Source organism: Lates calcarifer, linkage group LG12 (genome assembly GCF_001640805.2).
Source record: "Lates calcarifer isolate ASB-BC8 linkage group LG12, TLL_Latcal_v3, whole genome shotgun sequence".
NCBI lineage: Eukaryota > Metazoa > Chordata > Actinopteri > Centropomidae > Lates > Lates calcarifer.
Window position 1 is genome coordinate 18829375 of NC_066844.1, and position 19920 is coordinate 18849294.

At 41.8% G+C, this 19920-nt stretch overlaps 2 protein-coding genes across 13 annotated transcripts in view; both read left to right on the forward strand.

The window, feature by feature from the left end:
• The window catches only part of LOC108884052 (calmodulin-binding transcription activator 1), a 51426-nt gene extending 46161 nt beyond the window's left edge, over positions 1-5265 (forward strand). For 3 of the 9 annotated variants that reach the window (XM_018677690.2, XM_051074568.1, XM_018677693.2), the window contains exons 21-22: positions 66-96; positions 639-5265. In XM_018677690.2, the coding sequence (XP_018533206.1) occupies positions 66-96; positions 639-671 (64 nt within the window). In that variant the 3' untranslated portion in view covers positions 672-5265. Of the gene's footprint in view, positions 1-65 lie in introns of all 9 variants that reach the window. The other 6 variants (XM_018677684.2, XM_018677685.2, XM_018677686.2 and 3 more) reach the window with 2 other exon arrangements.
• Positions 5266-6168: 903 nt separating this feature from the next.
• Positions 6169-19593, forward strand: hipk1b (homeodomain interacting protein kinase 1b). 4 transcript variants are annotated; one of them, XM_018677694.2, is made up of 18 exons: positions 6169-6523; positions 8129-8862; positions 9309-9500; positions 9644-9825; positions 9961-10084; positions 10260-10379; positions 10618-10704; positions 10875-11059; positions 11154-11304; positions 11399-11585; positions 11992-12110; positions 13847-13981; positions 15063-15223; positions 15511-15582; positions 15778-15948; positions 16078-16292; positions 16397-16506; positions 17570-19593. In XM_018677694.2, the coding sequence occupies exons 2-18, from the start codon at positions 8131-8133 to the stop codon at positions 18047-18049; spliced, it is 3423 nt and encodes a 1140-aa protein (XP_018533210.1). In that variant the 5' UTR covers positions 6169-6523; positions 8129-8130; the 3' UTR covers positions 18050-19593. The 4 variants fall into 4 exon arrangements, with proteins under 4 accessions (XP_018533210.1, XP_018533211.1, XP_018533213.1 ...); XM_018677695.2 differs by having other exon boundaries at positions 15066-15223; XM_018677697.2 differs by lacking the exon at positions 13847-13981 and having other exon boundaries at positions 15066-15223.
• The last annotated feature ends 327 nt before the right edge of the window (positions 19594-19920 follow it).

Sequence of the window (19920 nt, forward strand, 5' to 3'; positions counted from 1 at the left end):
ACTGCCACACGTGCGCTCACTACATTGGTGCTAATAGTTGGTGTTGTTTTACTGTTCCTGTGAAGCCCCTTGATGGACCATAGGCCTCTGAAACGGGTGAGTCTTCTCTCCCTCTCTTCTCTCTCTCCCTCTCTCCTGGTGGCTGATGCCTGTTTGCATGTCAGCAGAGGGAGGAGGAGAGGTGGTCCAGGATTATCATCCTTCCCTCTCGCTCTCTCTCTCTCTCTCTCTTCTTCCCTCCCTATCTCCCTGTCTCTCTCTCTCTCTGTCTCTCTCCAAGGACTGCTGAATGATGTCGGTACTTGTGCATGACTGACAGATAGATAGAGGAGCGATTCTTGCATACGGTCTTCCTGGGGGCATGTTCTGACTGACATCACTAGGGGACGTTAAGTGTCTTGCTTGGCCTGCTAGTCTCTTTTTTTTTTTTTGTGCCTGGACGAGTGGGGGAGGATAACAGGTTGGAGAGTGTGTGTGTATGTGCGTGTGCTGGGGGTGGTGTTGTTGAATAACTTTTCCTGCTGCTCTGAGTTTCACCTTTGGATACAAAAGTGGGGAAAAAAAATCACTTTGCCAAAGACATGTACAGTTACACACACAGAAGCACATACACTAATGTGTGTTTGGTTTCTCCTCAGGGCCAGAGAGCAGAGAAAGGCCAGGGGTCCTGAGAGCCCACCACCAGGCCCCACACACAGCCCCCTCAGCCTGTGAGCAATCTATACACCCTCCCTGCCCTCCATCTTCTCCTTTTTCTTTCTCCTCTCTTTCATCCTCCCCGAACTATCCCCCTCTCAATCCCCTTCCCCCATTTCTCTTCCCCTCCTCTTTCCTTCTCTCCCTCCTTCACTCTCACCCTCTCTCCCCTCTTCTCTCAAGAGGGAAAAAAAAACTCTTCCCAGACAGACTGAGGACAGGATAGGTGTCCATCATGGCAGCTCAGACAGACAGACTGCTGGGTAGAGCCCAGGGACCTGGCTCTGCCCACAGCACTGATCCTCCTCCACAGTTTCACTGGGAGGCCATCACATTAACCTCATGGCATTCTTTGCACTCTTCATGGGTATGTTTCTTTGCAAGAAAAAAGGCAACGAGTCGAACGAAAGAACGCGAGGAAGCATCCGACAACGACGTCCTTCCATTCGTGGCAGCGACTGGATGTGCCGAAAGGCACCAGCGATGAACAGCTTGCTCAAGATAACGGCTCCTTTGACATGCAGAAAAATATACAAAACCTGTTGCGTTTTGTATCCAAACAGCGATCCATGAAAGAATAAGAAAACATAAACCAAAAAACTCACTTCTATGTTGCATTTGCATGCAAGGTTTTTTCGCTTATTCCTCCTCTCCATCATCCTGAAGAGCTATAGTGGCAAATCATTCTGCTGATTCAGTATATCACATTATCACCAATCACTCTGACTCACAGGCTAACAAACCTATTAATCAGTCACCCGATCCAAAAGGGGAGGAACTGCACTTGAATGTAAGAGGGGCATTGTTAGATAAAGGGTTGGGGTCTGAATAACGATGTCTTAATTTGTTACATGGACTTTGTATGGAGTCGTTCTCAGAGGCAGCACTTTGCTCGCCTGACGTGGTGTGTCCGTGTTTGTTCAATTCAATGCATGTGTTTGAGCTACAAGCTCCTGCATGCTTGCCAAACTGCTTTAGTGTTGTTTCTTTTGTATTTCTATGTGTAGTTGTGTCTCACTTACGTCCTCATCAACTTATCCTTGCCCTGTGTAATGTGAACTGTGTAAGGACAAATGACTTGTTTTGGGTGCTTTTTTTTACTTTATTTATTTAAGGGTCTAATTATTAATTTAATTGGCTCAAGAGTGGTTAAGCTTGAGACTGGTTTTCCCCCCTTGTGTGGTAAAATATGACATGTTCCAATGGTTAAATGTCTCTGTTAGTTTGTTCTTTGCGTGAACCTCTAAATCCTAACTGTGGTTTTGAGGAGAGAGTCACATACCATTGCCTTGACTTCTTCTTGACTCTGAGAGGTCTCTATGCTTGCTCTGTACAGGACATGGGTCCTATACCTGCCCCTATACAGGGCATTGGTCCCCATATTAGCCCATATGGGCGATCAAATCCATATTTTGGACTATTGCATATTCCTGTATATAAACTGACGAGGTAAGGGGATACGAGGACCCTGAAACTTTTTCATAAGAGGACTGTATTTAAGATTATAAATTATTTTACTCCCATAATGAGAACTTAAGACAGAGACCTGGGTACACAGGATGGCTGTATTGCTTGTAAATAATGTAGATATTACAAACGGAGTAATGTGCATGAGATTTAAGACAAAGAAACAGCAAAAAGAACATGTTAGTGGCTATGGACTGTGAGAGGATTTTAACTGCTTCACTTTAAGAGTATCCAGTATAAGTGTTACCGAAAAGAACATTTTGTTAAAGCATGCAACTGAAAAATCTAATGTTAGAATTATAAGTGGGAAAAACAAAGTTAGCTGAAACAATGATCTTTCAAACAAAAACATTTACACTTTGTGCTTTTGTTTCTTGGCTAGCAAAAATTAAACCCTTTTTGCCAGTAGTGCCAATTATTATGAATGCTATTTTGCCTAACAATATGTTACGTTGGGGAAACCAACACCCAAAAGATATCAGTAAGATCCACAGAGGCAACACATGCACACAAACACACAATAAACAGTAGAAGAGATCTAGTACTAGCTCAACCGTAGACCTCCTACAAGTTCTGAAGTTTGTCTGAGGCAGACTTGCGTACAGATGATGATGATGGTGATGGTGATGATGATGCAAGTATGAAAATGATACTAATGGTGATGAAGATGATGATGATGATAATGATGATGATCGTTTTATTGTGAATGCAATGACTGATGACCCAAAAAGGGAAGAGGGCGCTACATTCTTTACAATGTGGTTGTGCTTCAGCAACATACTAGCTTTTATTAAGACCATTAATCACACCTACAGCGGATCCAGCCTGGCCTCCAGTCAAAGCTTTCCATCCTCAAACAGAATGTCTCCTCCCCACTTTTTTTACATATCATTTGATTGATTTGTCCTTTTTTCTCTCCTCATCGTCACTGCCATTACTCTACGACATGTACTTTTGGACTTCTGGAAAGCTCTGTTTAGAAAGTGCCTGCTCAATAACAGAAAAAGTGCAAGCTAATATCAGGAAATATCTATTGTATGTCCTCCAAAAAAAGGTTGCCAGTTACCTGTTTATTTTCCTAAATTGTGTGTTAAAAATGAACTTGACAGTGTTAAACTTGATCCGAGTCTCAGTTAGAAGCTCTAATTTGTCAGTGGTATGAATGGATGCTCATGGCCTGATTGATGCTCTGTGTTGCTTTATGAGACAAACCAGTAATTACAGTTATCACTTTATGCCCCAATTGTGTGTGTGCAGTAGAAGAAGAAAAACTATAGAATTCAGCCTCTGCGTATGAAAGGCACTGTCGCAAGTCTATTCCGACATCCCCCAGTGTCGCTTTTGGGAGGAAGATGTGTTTTTCTTGCATGGACTCACTTTGTCTGTCTATTCTTCAAAAAAAGTTGCAGCATTTAAGTGAAAGCGTAACCCAGCAGTTTTCCAGAACAAAATAACCTTCATACAGACTTTCTTTCTTTGTCTTTCTCTTCAACTCACCCGTCTCACAAGCAAGCACACACACACACACACACGTGAACATATACAGTCAGACACAAATGTACACATTCACACACACACACACACACACACAAGAAGCCCACACTCTTTCTCTCTGTGCTTATGTCTTTGGGAACAATTAAATCTCTCCCTTAGATTTTACTCAGGGTTGAAGAACAGGGAGATGGTATGTGGAGTGCAATGATTGCTGACACAGAGTTGTTTTACCACTGATGACTGTGTACATTTGTGTATGCGTATGTACTGTATGTGTACATACTTGTGTATGTTAGGGATACTCCAGTTGTTTCATCCACTATTTAGTATCCACAAATTTTCAGATCATGCTCTCAATCGACAAACTCCTTCTGATATATCAGTCCCATTTTGAAGCAGCGAATGTGATCTGTTTGCTTCATCTCAGCTGTATCGTGCATCACTTTTTCTACAAGAAAAAAAAAATATCTCCAAATCCCTTATTTTATAGGATTTTACTTGGATATAAACAAAATTGAAAGCGAGTAATAAGTGATATTTCTATTTATACACTTGCTCTTGTCTTAAACGCACAAGATTCTTAATACAAACAATTCTTAAATAATGCAAAAATAGGTAATGGCCACGTATCACTTCAATTTTCTTATTTTAAAGGTTGAGGTTGAGAGAGATAGTAAATTGAGAGATTTACAATTGGAAGATCTCTATTATGTGTGTTTCATGTGTTTTCATCACACTGAGAGACAGCCATGGTTAGGACAGCGCTGTCAGGAGCATTCATGCTACAATATCACTCGAACCTCCTCTTAAACTGCCCCTCCTCTCACATCAGCACAACTAAAGAACACTGCTTTCAACTCCTATATATATTGTGCACACACACACACACACACATACACACACACACACACACACACAGATACATACACACATACCAACTCCAAATGCTTGCGCTTATAAACAGACACATAATAAACACACATATACAAAACTAAACACACAGATTGCAGAAAATCCATCAGTATGTTCATGTTTTTGGAGAGGATGGTGACTGTAAAAAGAGTATGTAGTGTAAAAAAAAAAAAAAAGTAGAGCAAAAAATGAAATATTGCCATAGTAGACAGCTGGTAGACATGCGCAGAGATGGCCTCTGTTCTCATAAGTCCGCCTAGAAATGAATGGTATAACCTTTCAGGCCTTGTTTTGAGAGGGCGTGGCCAAACTCCACATTGCATGCTAGAATGGTAGATCCTTATAGATAATCTATGGCTAGACCTCTCCTTGCCTTCCTCTTCTTTCACCCCGTCTTCCCCCCTCCCTCTCTCTCATTTCCTGCTGTATTCCCACCTTGCCTGCTGTTGTGTTCTCCATGCCTATCTCAGTCTTTCATTCCTCTTTTTTTTGTAGCCTAGTTTTTACTTTTTTGTTTTACAAATGTGCATGCACAAGCATCACTAAATTGTTGATGTTTTTAAAAGAATATTTTGTTGCTGAGGCCATGCAAAGTGTTTTGAATATTGCCCTTATATGTGGAAAATGTCTTCTGAATGCTTTACATAATTTCTGCTGTAAAATGAAATCAGAATAAAAAGAAAATTTGCACTTTAACCCATTTTTGCCCAGTATTTACTCCTCCCATGGTTTATAAAACCAAAGTAGTTTTACAATTTCTTCTGCATGCCATTGGCTACAAGCTTTCTGGTGAGCTACATACACTTCGGGCTGCAGGGCAAAATCTGTAAAATGGTATACCTCAAGAATTGTTATTAGGAGCCTATAGAACCCTTTTAAGGACATCACTGTCTTTGCTTATCTATTTGAAAAATGTATTTTTGTGTATATTGTGTGGTGGTTGTGCATTCTCTAACACAATATTTCATTTATAGAATGCTCACTTTTTAACACAAGTGGCATAGTATTAAAGGCACAAGTAAATTAAGAGGATGACAACTATGTGCTCAGGCTAAAAAAATAAGCAACTCTGCCTATGCAAACATTAGATAGATAGATAGATAGATAGATAGATAGATAGATAGATAGATAGATAGATAGATAGATAGATAGATAGATTATTTTGTGTTCCATGGAAATGGAACAAAAATGAATTATTTTGTCCGTTAAATATGAAGGTCACTTCTACTGTATTTTTTAAGCATAGTTTGTTATGTTGCCATGTAAAACATTGGAATAATAGAGTCACTCTTGACTTATGTGGAACATGTATTACCGGGCCTGCCGGAAAATTACTGGTATTACTCCATTCACGTCACGTAATTTTTTTTTTACCGTAAAACGTTGTTTACGTTTTTCCTTGATATCTAAAACGATCCAAAATGTGACTCGCCCAGTCTTTCGACAATGAATGCATTTTGGGAGAGTTGTGAGTTATATATTATGATAATAAAATTGTGAATATTCCGCATTTTCTTCAAAAATAAGGCTCATATCAGCGAATGTCGCCTGCCAGATCCATGGTAATTACGGTAGCAACCGGAAATGCCGTAATATTCGCAGCTGATATAAGGACGTGGTTTGTTCCGGTGAAAAGTGGGTTTCGCTGCTACAAGACGGGCGGTTTTAGAGTATAATTTATCATGTTTTAACCAACAAATGTCCATGTTTTTAGGGACTGGATTATTTTATTTAACAAGACAATGACGCCTTTGTGTTTTCCCTCTGAGAACTGGGCTCTGTAACGCCTTCTCCCGCTGCCTAGCTCTCCATCGATTGAAGAAACAATGCAGGCCTAGCTATCAGCTAATGGTAGCTAGCGGAAGCTAATCGGATAACGCTGGTCCAGCAGACTGCAGTGGGATTTAAACCTTGGACGAAGCCGTTTTTCGACGTTGCAATAACATCCAATCCGGTATGTTACAACCGTTTCAGTGTTTTACGTTGCTTCTCATGCGACATATGTCATTGAACCCTATTTTTCGTGAGATTAGCAGGCAGTTGTTTAACGACATATTTTCAGAAAGTTGATCAGAAAGCGTTAGCTTATTAGCATTAGCTAGTTAAGTAACAACCTTGTTGATTTGATCTTAAAAGTCTGTCCTTGTCAGTGGGGTACAGATGTTTGTTGGCAGCAAAGTAACAGCCAGACGTATGATGGATGTAATATTTTGACAGGTATATAGTTATATTTGTTAACAGCGGTGATCACAGCTAAACTTCCCCCGAGGTCTATCACAGTTGCCCAGCAGTTACCCTGTCAGCGTACACACTACTGAAAGTGTTTCATCTTTCACTTTATTTTTCTCGTAACTGACTTGTGGTTCAAGAGTTTCGTTTGAATCAGATCCTTCAGATATTCGTCAACATTACATTTAGGATCCCAGCTTGACATAGAGACACTGCCTGAGCGGTCTTAGGAGTTATTTAAGTGTTTAACTTAAATAATTGATTTAATATTTGTTTGTTTATTTGTTTAATATGTTCATGGCTTGCAATATTTACTCATGAAATAGAGTATCAGTACTTTAAATCAATGAAAATACATTCTGTTTCCAAACACATTACTTCACCATATTCCCGTTTCCACCCCACCCAAGAAGAGAAAGAAAAGGGCTAAGATGGCAAGGGCCTTTCTTAGCGAGAAGGAAAAAAAACTTTACAGAGAGATCGTGCAAATGCATAACTCTGCATAACTGAATGCTGAAAATGCACTGATTCTCGCAGATGTAATCTACCATTTTCGTTGTTTTCTGACATTTCATAGATTAAATGATTGATTGAAATGAATTGATAACTGAGAACATAATCAACAGGTAACTCGATTATGGAAAAAAAAAATTAGTTGCAGCTCTAGGATCAGCACAATCACACTCATCACCCCTACATTTACAAGAAGTTACAGAATCCTCTAAAATGTTGATGTCAGGGTTATTGGGTTTTTCAAAATGAATTTCCCATTTTATTAGTTACACGTAACTAAACCTGCAATCTAACGCAATTGTCAATAAATCATACCTTCAATTTATGAAACAATGAAAGAAATATATAATATTAATATTTACCAGAACTGTAGGCAGCATCTTCAGACTGCTTGTTTTGTCTGACCAACCAGTCCCAAGATGTTCATTTTAAAGGGCAGAACCTCACATTTTCAGTAAATTGTCTACTTGAATACATAACAAAATTTTTCAACTCCTGTATTTTGCTGAAATTGTTTTACAGAGACATTTTGGATTCTGTAGTTTGTGGTCCAGTTGAAGTGTGTTACATTATTCTTAGAGGCGTTCTAATATTTAGTCTACTGATGTAAGATGGATGGACTTATATTTGACTGTATTATTTTTAGCTAAGTGTACCTAATAAACTGGATGTTTATAGCAATGGAATATATCACGAGTGATGTAACATTTATTTATAATTTCTTATTAATTACTTATTGGTCTATACATTAAAAGCTTTTTAGGTAGTTCAGAATATTTTTAGCTCATCTGTCTAATTCTTCTCAATCTCTTTTCAGCTATGAGCTCTCAGCTGCAGGTCTTCTCTCCTCCCTCGATCTCCTCCAGTGCCTTTTGCCGTGTTAAGAAGCTGAAGGTGGAGAGCAATGTCTGGGATGTTTCCACTACTGAAGCTTACAGCTCCATAGCAGGCCAGTCAGCATACACCTTCACGCCTGCAATGGCTGTGCCGCCCTTTGCACCGTCCCTGGTCTTCCCCCCTGCAGCTCCTGGCTCCAGGGGTCAAGTGGTGGTGCGGGCAGCTGATAGCACCGGCAGTCTTCCCCGTGGCTCCAGTCGGCGTGTCACAGAGCAGGCGACGTCCTCCTCTTACACTCATACTGAGACAGCCTCTGAAACGAGGGGTCACAGGCACGGGCAGAAGAGAAAGATCGAGGAGGCCAGTGAAGGCAGTGGGAGTGGGTGTGGCAGTGTCCAAATATTAGAGGAGCTCTCAGCTCCGGCAGCAACATACTCCACCCGTACGGGCGGCGGTGGAGGAGGGGGCACAGGTCAGTCTATACCCCACTCGGCTCCGACCACCAAGAGCAGTAGCTCCAATGGTGAAGGAGATTATCAGCTAGTGCAGCATGAGATCCTCTGCTCGGTGTCCTGTAGCTATGAAGTGCTGGAGTTTCTGGGAAGAGGCACATTTGGACAAGTAGCCAAGTGCTGGAAGAGAGGCACCAATGAGATTGTGGCCATCAAGATCCTGAAAAACCATCCCTCATACGCTCGACAGGGCCAGATTGAGGTAACCAGACATAATTTTCTGGGTAAAGTATTTGTGTGTCCTACTTTGATAACAAACTTACCTGTACAGTGGTTACTGCTTTTGACAACCTTGGCAGAGAGCTTCTGGTCTTGTACAAACTTTGGCTCCAGGAGTCAAACACTTTGATGATGTGAAATGTATTAGAAATGATTGAATACACTGTAAAGCTAGGATCATGGTGTGGTGTTTATGTGGGTTTCAACTTACCTGCAGATGCTTCACAGTTGTAGGGTCATTATACCGAAATGCACCCAACATGAACTGCCTCCACTTTAACAATTGGGCTCCTAATGACACTCATCATTTTGGAGCAAATTGGCTAAATAGTATTGTTATGCACTTCCTTGCTCTTGTATTTCATGATGTGAAATGTCTGTGGAACAGTATTTTTTGGCAAGTCACAAGGAATTGTTTGTCTTTCATAGGTGGGCATCCTGAACCGGCTAAGCGCAGAGAATGCAGATGAGTACAACTTTGTGCGTTCATATGAATGCTTCCAACACAAGGGTCACACCTGCCTGGTGTTTGAGATGCTGGAGCAGAACCTGTACGACTTTCTCAAACACAGCAAGTTCAGCCCACTCCCACTACGGCACATCAGGCCCATCCTACAGCAGGTTGGCAAAATGTTTTAAAAGGCAGACATATTTTTCAACTTTGATGGTTATTATGTAATTGCATATCATATTATCACTTCTATTTATTTGTTTTCATTCTTCATGTTAGGTTTAAATTAATATTTACTTGTTTGTACCTCTAGGTGGCTACAGCACTAATGAAGTTGAAGAGCCTGGGTCTGATTCATGCAGACCTGAAGCCTGAGAACATCATGCTGGTCGACCCCCTTAGACAGCCCTACAGGGTGAAGGTCATTGACTTCGGCTCAGCAAGTCATGTGTCCAAGGCCGTCTGCTCAACCTACTTACAGTCTCGCTACTACAGGTTGGTGGCGAGAAATCCAGTTCTGCCTTGTTTTATAAGCATGTGTGCTGAATAAGCCATGTTTTTATGATACAACATTGTAGCCCAGCTGTATTTCTTTGGCACTAGTCCTTTAATCTTCTGTTTGTTGTCTAGGGCTCCAGAGATCATTTTAGGTTTGCCATTCTGTGAGGCCATTGACATGTGGTCTTTAGGCTGTGTGATAGCTGAGCTGTTTCTGGGTTGGCCTCTCTACCCCGGAGCCTCGGAGTACGACCAGGTTAGTACAAATATTAGTGTTTCCCAAGCCTTATCTGTGGAGGTGGTAAATGCTATAAACCAAGAGATACCAAACTGTAGAGGAACAAGCATGACTACAAATTGTAAAGGTATTGTAGGTAACCAGTTTATTTTAGTCATATCAATGGCACTTACTGGTATGTGTCTTTCTACAGATACGCTACATTTCCCAGACTCAGGGCCTACCAGCAGAGTACCTACTGAGCGCCGGCACTAAGACCAGCCGCTTCTTCAACCGAGGCCCTGACTCCAGCTACCCACTCTGGAGGCTAAAGGTGAATAAAGCCACATATGAAATTGTGTGGATATCTGCTAATTAAGCCCCTTAAAGAATTAATCAGGGTATCCAAGAATGGCTAAATATGTCAAAATGTAAAGATGTCTTAATGATTGTTCTGATTCAGTTTTTTTTTTTTTTTTATTTATTTGAGTAGAACCATATTTTACAGTGAATCCGTTTTCTGACAAATATTTTTTGCCTTAAGAGATAATTAGACTTGTTTTTTTTTCCAGACCCCAGCAGAGCATGAAATGGAGATGGGTATCAAGTCCAAGGAGGCCAGGAAGTATATCTTCAACTGTCTGGATGACATGATGCAGGTAGATAGCAATTTTTCATAATATATTTGATATAGTACACATATGTCTTTGCACTTAACACGCAGTTTTTTTTACAGCGTACACACATGCTGAAATGCGCAAATCATGAAATCACATCACCTCTACCTTACATTGTTTGAGTCATCTTGGGGATTTTTTGTGAATTCCAGGTCAACCTGTCATCTCATTTGGAGGGGACGGACATGTTGGCTGAGAAAGCCGATAGACGAGAGTTTATAGACCTCTTGAAGCGGATGCTCCGTTTGGATGCCGACAAAAGGATCACACCTACAAAAACTCTGGGTCACCCCTTTGTCACTATGAGCCACCTCATGGATTATCCTCACAGCTCCCAGTAAGTGTGTATATTAAGATTTGTATATGTTGGTTTAGTTTAGAGTGTTTATTGAGATGTCATCACCGAAACGCTCTTACTCGATCCTCTCCAGCGTGAAGTCGTGTTTCCAGAACATGGAGATCTGCAAGCGCCGGAGCTCCTATGACAGTGGCAAATCCTTGTACTCCACCAATGCAGTCCCGAGCGCTGCAGCGGGAAACCTCACTGTTACCTTCAGTAGCCAACTCAACCAACATAACCAGGTATGACCCACATCTTCATCATAAATTTGTACACACATAAGGGACCTGTAAGTTCTCTAGTATTAATCAGTGATGTTTTTACTTCCTCTAACAGGTGCCTTCTGCGGGGGGAGCGGTGCCTTTGCTGAACTACCAGCCAGCTCTGTACCAGCAGGCGACTATCAACATTCCCGGGCTGGCTCAACAGAGTGTCCCGATTCCAACGCGTCCTGCTGGGCTGTGTAGCCAGACAGAACCCTTCCAGCAGACTCTCATCGTCTGCCCACCCTCCACTATTCAAGGTAAAGTATACAGTTGCATTCAGACTGAAAACAAGTGGCGTTCATGTTTGAAGGCATATCAAATGCCAAGACACCTCACAGTGGTTTATTTTGATTTGATTAGTATGAGGGGTATCTCAATGAATCCTCCACTTTGATTTGTATCTGGCTGTGTCTACTTACACTTTGATAATTACATCATTGCTTTAGCTACCTTTAAATTACTACATCAGGATAAGGTGTCTATGTGTCACAGTATCCCATTTTGCTTTGTAGTAACCCTGCTCACATATCTTGATTTCAATAACCAGGAACGCCTACATTCAAGGGATACCTGTTGTGCACATGAACATACTCTGTGACTTGTTTTTCATCAGTATCTGTGATTATTTATTGACATTGTATTTGCGGGATTGTCCATTTCCAGGGCTACAGCCATCCAGTAAGAGTTCTAGTTTCCCTGTGAGGATGGAGAACTCTGTTCCTATAGTACCTCAGAATCAGTCTACTCAGTCATTGCAGATCCAGCCAAGTATGCTCACACAGGTAAGAGTTTGTATGGTGTGTGTTGTCAAATTTCAGTTCAGTTCTGAAACTGTTGTTATATAATGCATTCATCATGTAATATTTACTGGTATGTATGAATGTACCATTAAACAAGAGACACAGTGCTTTGTCTTCTCTCCTCTGCCATTTTGGTTTTGCGTGACCTCTGACATTTACAGTAGAGATACAGTCACCTCAGTGGCAAAATTCTGTGTCACATGTAAGACATTTGTAACCTTTTCCAGGATTTACCTGAGAATGTTGCACCTTTTATTTCCAGTAGAGCTGTGACCTAAGAGTTACAGGAACCTGACAGTCCATAGTTGGTAAACTGTTGGAGTGATTACCACCTACAGTCCTGTCTGGCTCATGTTCCCACATGGAGTGGACACAAGAAGTTAGAAGAACACAAATATCCTGCTCAGACTGACACAGTGATGTGGTTGAAAGCTGCTTTGACGGTCTGTCTGAATGGGTCAGCATCTGACCTTCCTCTCTAACAGGAGTGTGTGACCTCTGGTTTGGTCTAGTCAACTTCTGTCTCTCGGATGGCAATGAATTTAATAATACCCAGCTCCCCAAAGAGAGAGAGGGTGAAAATAAAGAGAGGACAAGAGAATAAGGTAGAAGATGTGAGAGTGATTGAGAAAGATGACCAGAGTGCACACAATGGAGTGCATGTGTATGGACAAATGGAGACAGACTGCAACTGAAACTTAACTATTACTGGGACTGGAACCTTGGTTAACAAAGACAATCAGAGTGACAGCTGACTCATTTGAATTTGAGTCCTAGGTGGGTTGACCATGCACTGATTAGACCTGTATGCAGATGTCTAGTAGGAAGAGGGCAGAAGTTACTGATGGGAAAGGGGTTTGTAGATTTGTCGCATTAACTTAAAGTCTGTTTACAGAATTAAACACTTTTCGTTATATGCCGTTCACCTTCTGTGAATACTGATGTAACTTTAAATTCATCCAGCAGTTCCCCACAGACTTCCTTGATAAAGTGCACATGAGCACATCATCCATCAGCAACCTAAACTCAAGGTTGCTGTAAAAATCTGGCATCCTCCATGAATGATATCATGTCATTAGCACCAAGCTGAGAGCAGTGGTGCCCAGTTTTGCTCATTCATGGGTACACTGAGTGCATCCAGAAACTCTCCCTGTTGGGGTTCTCCTTTCATGCCCCCCTCTCTCTTCTTGCTGCCAGCAGAGCTGGCCAAAGTTTGGTGGGGAAGAAGGGTGGATTGTGTTCTTCAGTTAAAAGGTTTACTTTCAATGGAGATGTTGGTAATTTCAATGCATTTATACATCTGAGTTTTGAAAGAACAGAAGATTTGGCTTGAGTGACATAATCAACGCTGTTTTTGTTGTTTGTGTTTCTGCTGATTGCATCCTGCCTTGGATTTGCTTCCAAAACTGATTGGACTGCCACTCTGGGCCAGGCCTCTGTTATTCCCAGTCTCCTATCTGGGATGGAGGCCAGATGTGTAGTGTTGGAGACTCATCTGGCACAAAAAGCTAGTTAATTGCAGTTTGCTAAAATTAGGAATAATCGCTGCACCCTGCTGAGGTCAGGTGTCCAGATGGCCAGTGGTACGAGTGTGCATCTCTTGCGCAGCTGGTTTTATCCGCCCTGTCCCTTCATCTAAATCAGATACAGCCTTGAAGGACATAACTTTTTCATCCTACCTTAACACTGCCCTCCCCTATCCTCCCTCCCTCCTCCAGGGTTCCTGCACACCCCTGATGGTGGCCACCCTGCACCCACCCTCAGCAGGCATAGCCCCCCAGTATTCTCTGCCCCTCGGGCTGGGCACCGGGGTGGGTCGGCCCACCCTCCTGGAGCACACAGCCACAGTGCTGGTAAAGCAACGATGACATCCCTGAAGAAAGACATGCACATGCACACTCCCTCTACCACTAACAGTGCCATCTCTCTCCTGCCCCACTTTCCCTTTTCTTTTCATTTGTTTGCAATTTTTCCTCTCCTTCTGTGCCACACGTTGTATGGGGATAGTCTTTATTTTATTTATCATATTTCTACATTCTCCCTCCTCACATGTGGACTTGTCATGGTTGTCAGGATCATGGTTGGTCAGTGCTTATCAATAAGAAAATCAAACCGCTTTTTTTTTTTTTTTTTTTTTTTTGGCCTTTTTTGATCACCATTATCCTTCTTGGTGTTCATGTATTTAAATTCCCCTTCTGCAACATCAGAACAGAATTGACAAAATTTCCAATCTTTCCCATTCCAGACGACACCCTCTCCCCCACACCATTCACACGCTCTCTCATTCCCTCCTCCACAGTCTTTCCCCATAGGTGTGCTCAGGGCATGGAGCGCATGTGTTGCTGAGTTGGTCTGCGCTTTGCTTGCAGCTTCTCTTGTCCTGTCCGTCCTTGATTTCAGCAGAGGAGGTTGCAGCTACAAAGCTACACTAAAATCCATCCTCAACAGTCTTGACTCTCTGACACACGTCTTTTGTTTCAGCCCCAGAACATGTGGCATGCCTTTTCCCAAGACAGCTTATCAGCAGACTGTTTGGCATCAGTGAACTAAACTAATCTCTCTCTCTCTTCAGTGTTTCTTCTTTAACAGGCACCATGGTTCTGTGTATACTTGTCTCTATACCTGATCTGACTGTTTACAGTGTTTCATTGTCCACGCTTTGCATGATATCATCTTGTGGATTTGTTGCAGGGCTATGCTATAATAAGAGAATGGCTTGGGAAAGGTTTGCTCGCTTATCTAGCTTTGTGCTTTTGCCTGTAGAGGAGATTGCCCATTGTTTTGCCTCTTTGTCTTCAGTCTTTGGATTTGTTTCTCAGCATGGCTCAGTTTGTCTGGCCCATCCCAGCAAATCAAATAATTTGTGTCGATTCATAAATAGCTGGTCCTTGATATTACACGTTCTGAAGTGTGAGTTTCTGTTATTTCTCTCAGCAGGCCTGGCCCACTGGCACCCAACAAATCCTCATACCATCATCATGGCAGCAGGTTTCAGGCGTGGCCATCCACAGCTCTGCCCACCAGTCAAATGTCGCTGAATCTCCCCTGGAAACACTTCACTCAGATGCTGCCACACAGCAGGGAAACAGCTGGAGGTCAGTCAGCCAACGTTTGTAGTCTAGACCTGGTCATTTTAGAGAGGTTTTATAACTTTTTTTTTTTAAATCAAAAATTTCAGGCAACTGGTATCAGATGCAGTACACACATACTTAATTTAAATTTGTTATTTTTGCCAAGTGCCTTGGTTTTATAGTGGCTCGCACTATATCTAGCTTATCTTTGGCTACTCACTGTTATGAGTCCCATCAGAATAGTAAGCTTTCCCTTGTGTTCATATTTCATGTTCTTATTTTACCATTGGTATGATCTTTGACTCCAACAGGAACACAACCCAAGCCAGGACTCAGCAGGAGAGGAAGAAAGTGAAAGCCAGACGTGGAGAGAACAGAAACAGGTTTGTGCATCCCTGCAGCTTTTATCTCCAATTTATCATACCTTGGAACATTTTTGAGCTTCTCTTCAGTAGATATCTAGTAGAGTTTTCCATGTGGCACATTCTTTTGTCTTTAGGTTTTTATGTGTTATCATGACAAGAATCCCCCTTCCCTGTGGATGAAATTCAGTATTTGCATTGTTTGTCTCTGTCCAGGGGTCTCTCCGCTGCATCATTACTCAGCAGTAGTGGTGTGACTCCACCCAGTTCCAGCGCCACATTGTCCCAGCCAATCATCATCTCCGACACACCCAGCCCGGCGGTCAGCATCATCACTATTCACAGTGACACTGACACAGAAGATGAGCGCAAGTTCCATCCGGCCAGGTTTGACTCTATTACCAGACCAAGGCTTCATTCATTTAGACAGAATTAACTTTGGTAGACCTATCTTTTTTTCTTTTTCTTTTTTTTTGATACAACCTGTGAAGTAACACTGTTTCTCTGTTCACACAGTGTTGGTCTGAGCCAGCGCACTAATGTCATCAGCTGTGTGACGGTACACGACTCCGACTCCTCTACAGCCAGCCCCCTGACTCCTCTGCCACGCACACTTAACCCAGCTAGCACCATGTCATCACGTCAAGTCAAATCTCTGGCAGTGGTGGCACCCTCGGTCAAAACCCAGGGCTCTGAGAGAGGAGCGGCTTCACGTGGACGCGTAGAGACTGGTGAGAGTCTGGTGCCTTTTGTTATTTATTTGCAGCAGCAATTTTTCATTTTGAAATCTGTGAAAAAGCAGCAGAATTTAACAACTGCAATTTTTGACCCAAAGTGAACTACATGAAGCCTAAGAGATCCAATCGACAGCCGTGCAGCTCAGGGGAGAGCATGGAGCGCCATGGACTGGTGCCAAGTCAGTCACACCCCTTAAACCTTAGCCAGGTAAGGCCTCTTTTGTGTCAGCTTGCTTTGCATACTCAGATGCAGCCATCACAGTGACAAACTGTGCCATTAAGATGAATCACATAACTCTGAATGCCAGTATCGGCCATAAAGGTTTAGACAGTTGGTCAGACTAGAAATTATGTTGCAGTTGGAGACGAACAGCAGTCATAAGTTGCAAAAAAAAAAGCAATATAAAAGTCTTAAAATGTTTGCACCTGTAGGACACTAAACAATGACTTTTGTTTTTATCTTCACACTCCCATAAACAAATATTTACAGCAAGGATTGGGTTATGAAAGAGTGTCAGAGATATTTTCAGTGGCAGAATATTTTACAGCAGAAAAAGAAATGTCTCTCTGTGTTATAAAGAGGGTCCCAAAGTGCTCTCTACTGGACAATCAGTGTAATGGCAGATGAGTTTGTAAATGACCTAAAATAAACTCTCAGTATTTATGCACTGCAGATTCTTTTTTGCACATCTGCCAACCTATGTGTCAATACCAATACATCTGTGCTAAGTTGATGCCTGCTGATAATATTGACTTGCCAAAAACAGAGGCTTGTCTTGAATGACGTCTTGTGCAGTGGATCCCAAACTGTTCAGACAAGTCAAGGGTGCAGGAGATAAACCTAAGTTGTTGCAAACTGATTAACATGATAGGAAAGAGAACAACTCAACACTTCTACATTCAATTATCTTTTTTTTTTTTCCTCCTGACCTTTTCTCTTCTTTCATCCCTACTTTTGCAGAGTTTTACCTCTTCAGGATTCAGAAGTATAAACTAAAGCAGTCTGAGGAGTAAACAGTTTTGATGTTGAACCACTCAAAGCTCATAAACATTTGTAATGAGGGATCATGAGTAGCAGCAATATAGAAAGGCTATAAAGAGTCACAAGCCAAAAAGGTTGGGAACCAGTGTACTAATGTGTAAAGGCATTAGCTGCATTAGCTCAAGTTTTTAAATGTTACTAACCCACAGTGTGGAAAAAGATTATTATCCATTACTATCCATTATTTCCAGCCCTCTCACTGTTGTATCTTTGTGTCATGTCTCGTCAGGTTCAGCCGGTGGTTTCTTCATCTCAGGAGCGTTCGGGGGCGTCCCACGGCGACTCAACTCTGCGTCGCCAGCAGACATTCCCTCCGGCCGTCTCAGCCTCTCACTACAACTTCCCCGAGGTCTCAGCCCTGACGTCAACCTCAGCCTCGGTCCCCGGCCTGTACACCTACCCAGCCTCCACCGCCCTTTCCTCGGCCTCGCAGGCCATGGAGCAGCTGCTGGGCCGTGGCCACGGCAGCCACGGACACTCCCCCTCCACCTATGCAGCAACGTACACCTCATCCTCCTCCTCCTCCTCTTCCAGGAGAGACTCGGCCAGTCGCAGGGATTCCGTCAGCAGCCTGCTGCACGGCCTCCCCGCAGCCTACCAGCATCAGTTCGCCACTGGTTCTCCCTACGTTAGCGTGACGCCCCGGGCCGAGGCTTACAGTGCCTACCAGCTGAGCCCCAGGCGCCTCACACAGTACCCCTACCTATAGGGAGAAACACACACACACACACATTTTGAACAAAGAAAAGTAAAAAAAAAAAATCGACTTCCCCACATACTTACCACAAAGGGACATTTAAACTGTATTTCTAGTAGTTTAACTGTTTGTCACTTATTTGTTTGCTGCTTTTGTCCACAAGGCAGAATTTCACCTCCAACTCATTTACATGCTCTTTTGGACTGTTTCAGTGTTTTGTTTTTTGAAATGTTCTTTGGTATTATTTGATATCGTATCAGTTTATTTTCCCTTAAAAAATATTGTTTATAGCCCATATTTTACCCCTATCTTTATCCAAATGTACAATTAAGGCATTGTGCTAAATGTATTTTACACCTGTTTATCTTGAGGTTTTGTGTGAAGAGAGATTTCCCTCCTGTCACAAGCTGCGACGACACTTTAGGTTTAGCTTTTTAAGATGCCTGACTTCACGAGGCTCGCGAAGCTGACAAAGAAAGTCGCGAGCCTCATTACAAAGTTTTCACACTAATCCAGCGAGGCCCTATCTTTTTAGCTGATATAATAATGACTGTACTTTACCCATGTCTCTGTTTACTCACAAATTGTCTTTTTACCATGTTTTAAATTATGTTTTGTCAGTGTGAGGTAGGAAGAGGAATGTCCATGAAGATGTGGAATAAGAAAAAGGTGTGGTGAAAACTGTGATGGATACATGTTAATTTAAGTGCACATGTGATAGTCTGTTAATGTAGTGTTTAGGCAGGATTAATCATGTCCTTATGCAATAGAAACTTTTTTTTAACTGCATCAACTGAGTGCTGAATGTATTTATGAAGTACAGAGGAGTGGGATCACCATCCTGAGGAATGACGTGAAAAGCTTTTGTTTTAAATTGTTTGAGGGGGGAAAAAAAAGCAATTAACCTTCTTTCCCTATTTCTTTTATCTCCTTAAAATATGAAAAGTCCAGGTACACATGTACCGAAAAAATATTCTGTATTATCTGTGAATCCTGATCGTGTAGGACCTGCTCATTATTAAAATTGATTTATGGCCAGTTTTTACAGTTTTATAAATGAATTTCTGTCCTGTTTTCTCCCCTTCACGCTTTGGAAATGCTCGCTAGGAAGTTTTAACTACTCACACTGCTGTACAATGACTGACTGGATATGAGAGTGCTGCAAACTGAAGGCTGATGAGCCGCTTGAGCTGTTACGTCTCTCAGCGCCGTTCAATTCAAAAAATGAAAATCCTGTATATTTTTCCACATATAGAAAACTGTCTTTTTCTGAATTCAGACTTCCAGCAGCTTTTCCTGCCACCATCTTTAGTAAAAGGAGGTGAATCTTTGGATGGTTTCTGTGGGTTTTGAAAGCTTCTTTTTTTTTTTTTTCAATCCTTCCCTGTTGTGTTTGCATCTGTTTTGTGTTGTATTGTCTGAATATTTAACTGTATTTCATCTTAACATAGTATAGTTAAGAGGCTATTTGTAGAACTAATTCAGGGAAAAAGGTTTCAGCTTAAATAATCCACTGTCACTGTTTTCAATAAAATAACCACAAATTCACAAATAAATGACGAGTTTCATCTTTTCGTCAATATGTTCACGGTGAATTAATGATTATTTCCCTCATTACTCCTAACTGAAACTGCTGAGATTAGTAAGAGCAGTGCTGAGTAATCTTTGTTATCTGTTTGAGTCAGTGTAACTTATTATGTCTACCACTGCTGTTTTTACAGTGGTTTGACAAGTACAAACAATAAAATCGGAGATAAGAGGATATACAGGTCTCTTCCAGGGTATCTGAAACAAGACCAGTAGCACAGTCTATGACTGCATACAAAACAAACAAGGAAATATGCATGAAACCCGGAAGGGGAATTTCCAATGGTTCACATCTC

Coding starts and splice junctions, on each gene's coding strand:
- hipk1b (XM_018677694.2), top strand. CDS start 8,131: ATGAGCTCTCAGCTGCAGGTCTTCTCTCCTCCCTCGATCTCCTCCAGT. Junction 9,501..9,643: donor TCAGGCCCATCCTACAGCAG/GTTGGCAAAATG, acceptor TTGTACCTCTAG/GTGGCTACAGCACTAATGAA. Junction 13,982..15,062: donor AGCACACAGCCACAGTGCTG/GTAAAGCAACGA, acceptor TATTTCTCTCAG/CAGGCCTGGCCCACTGGCAC.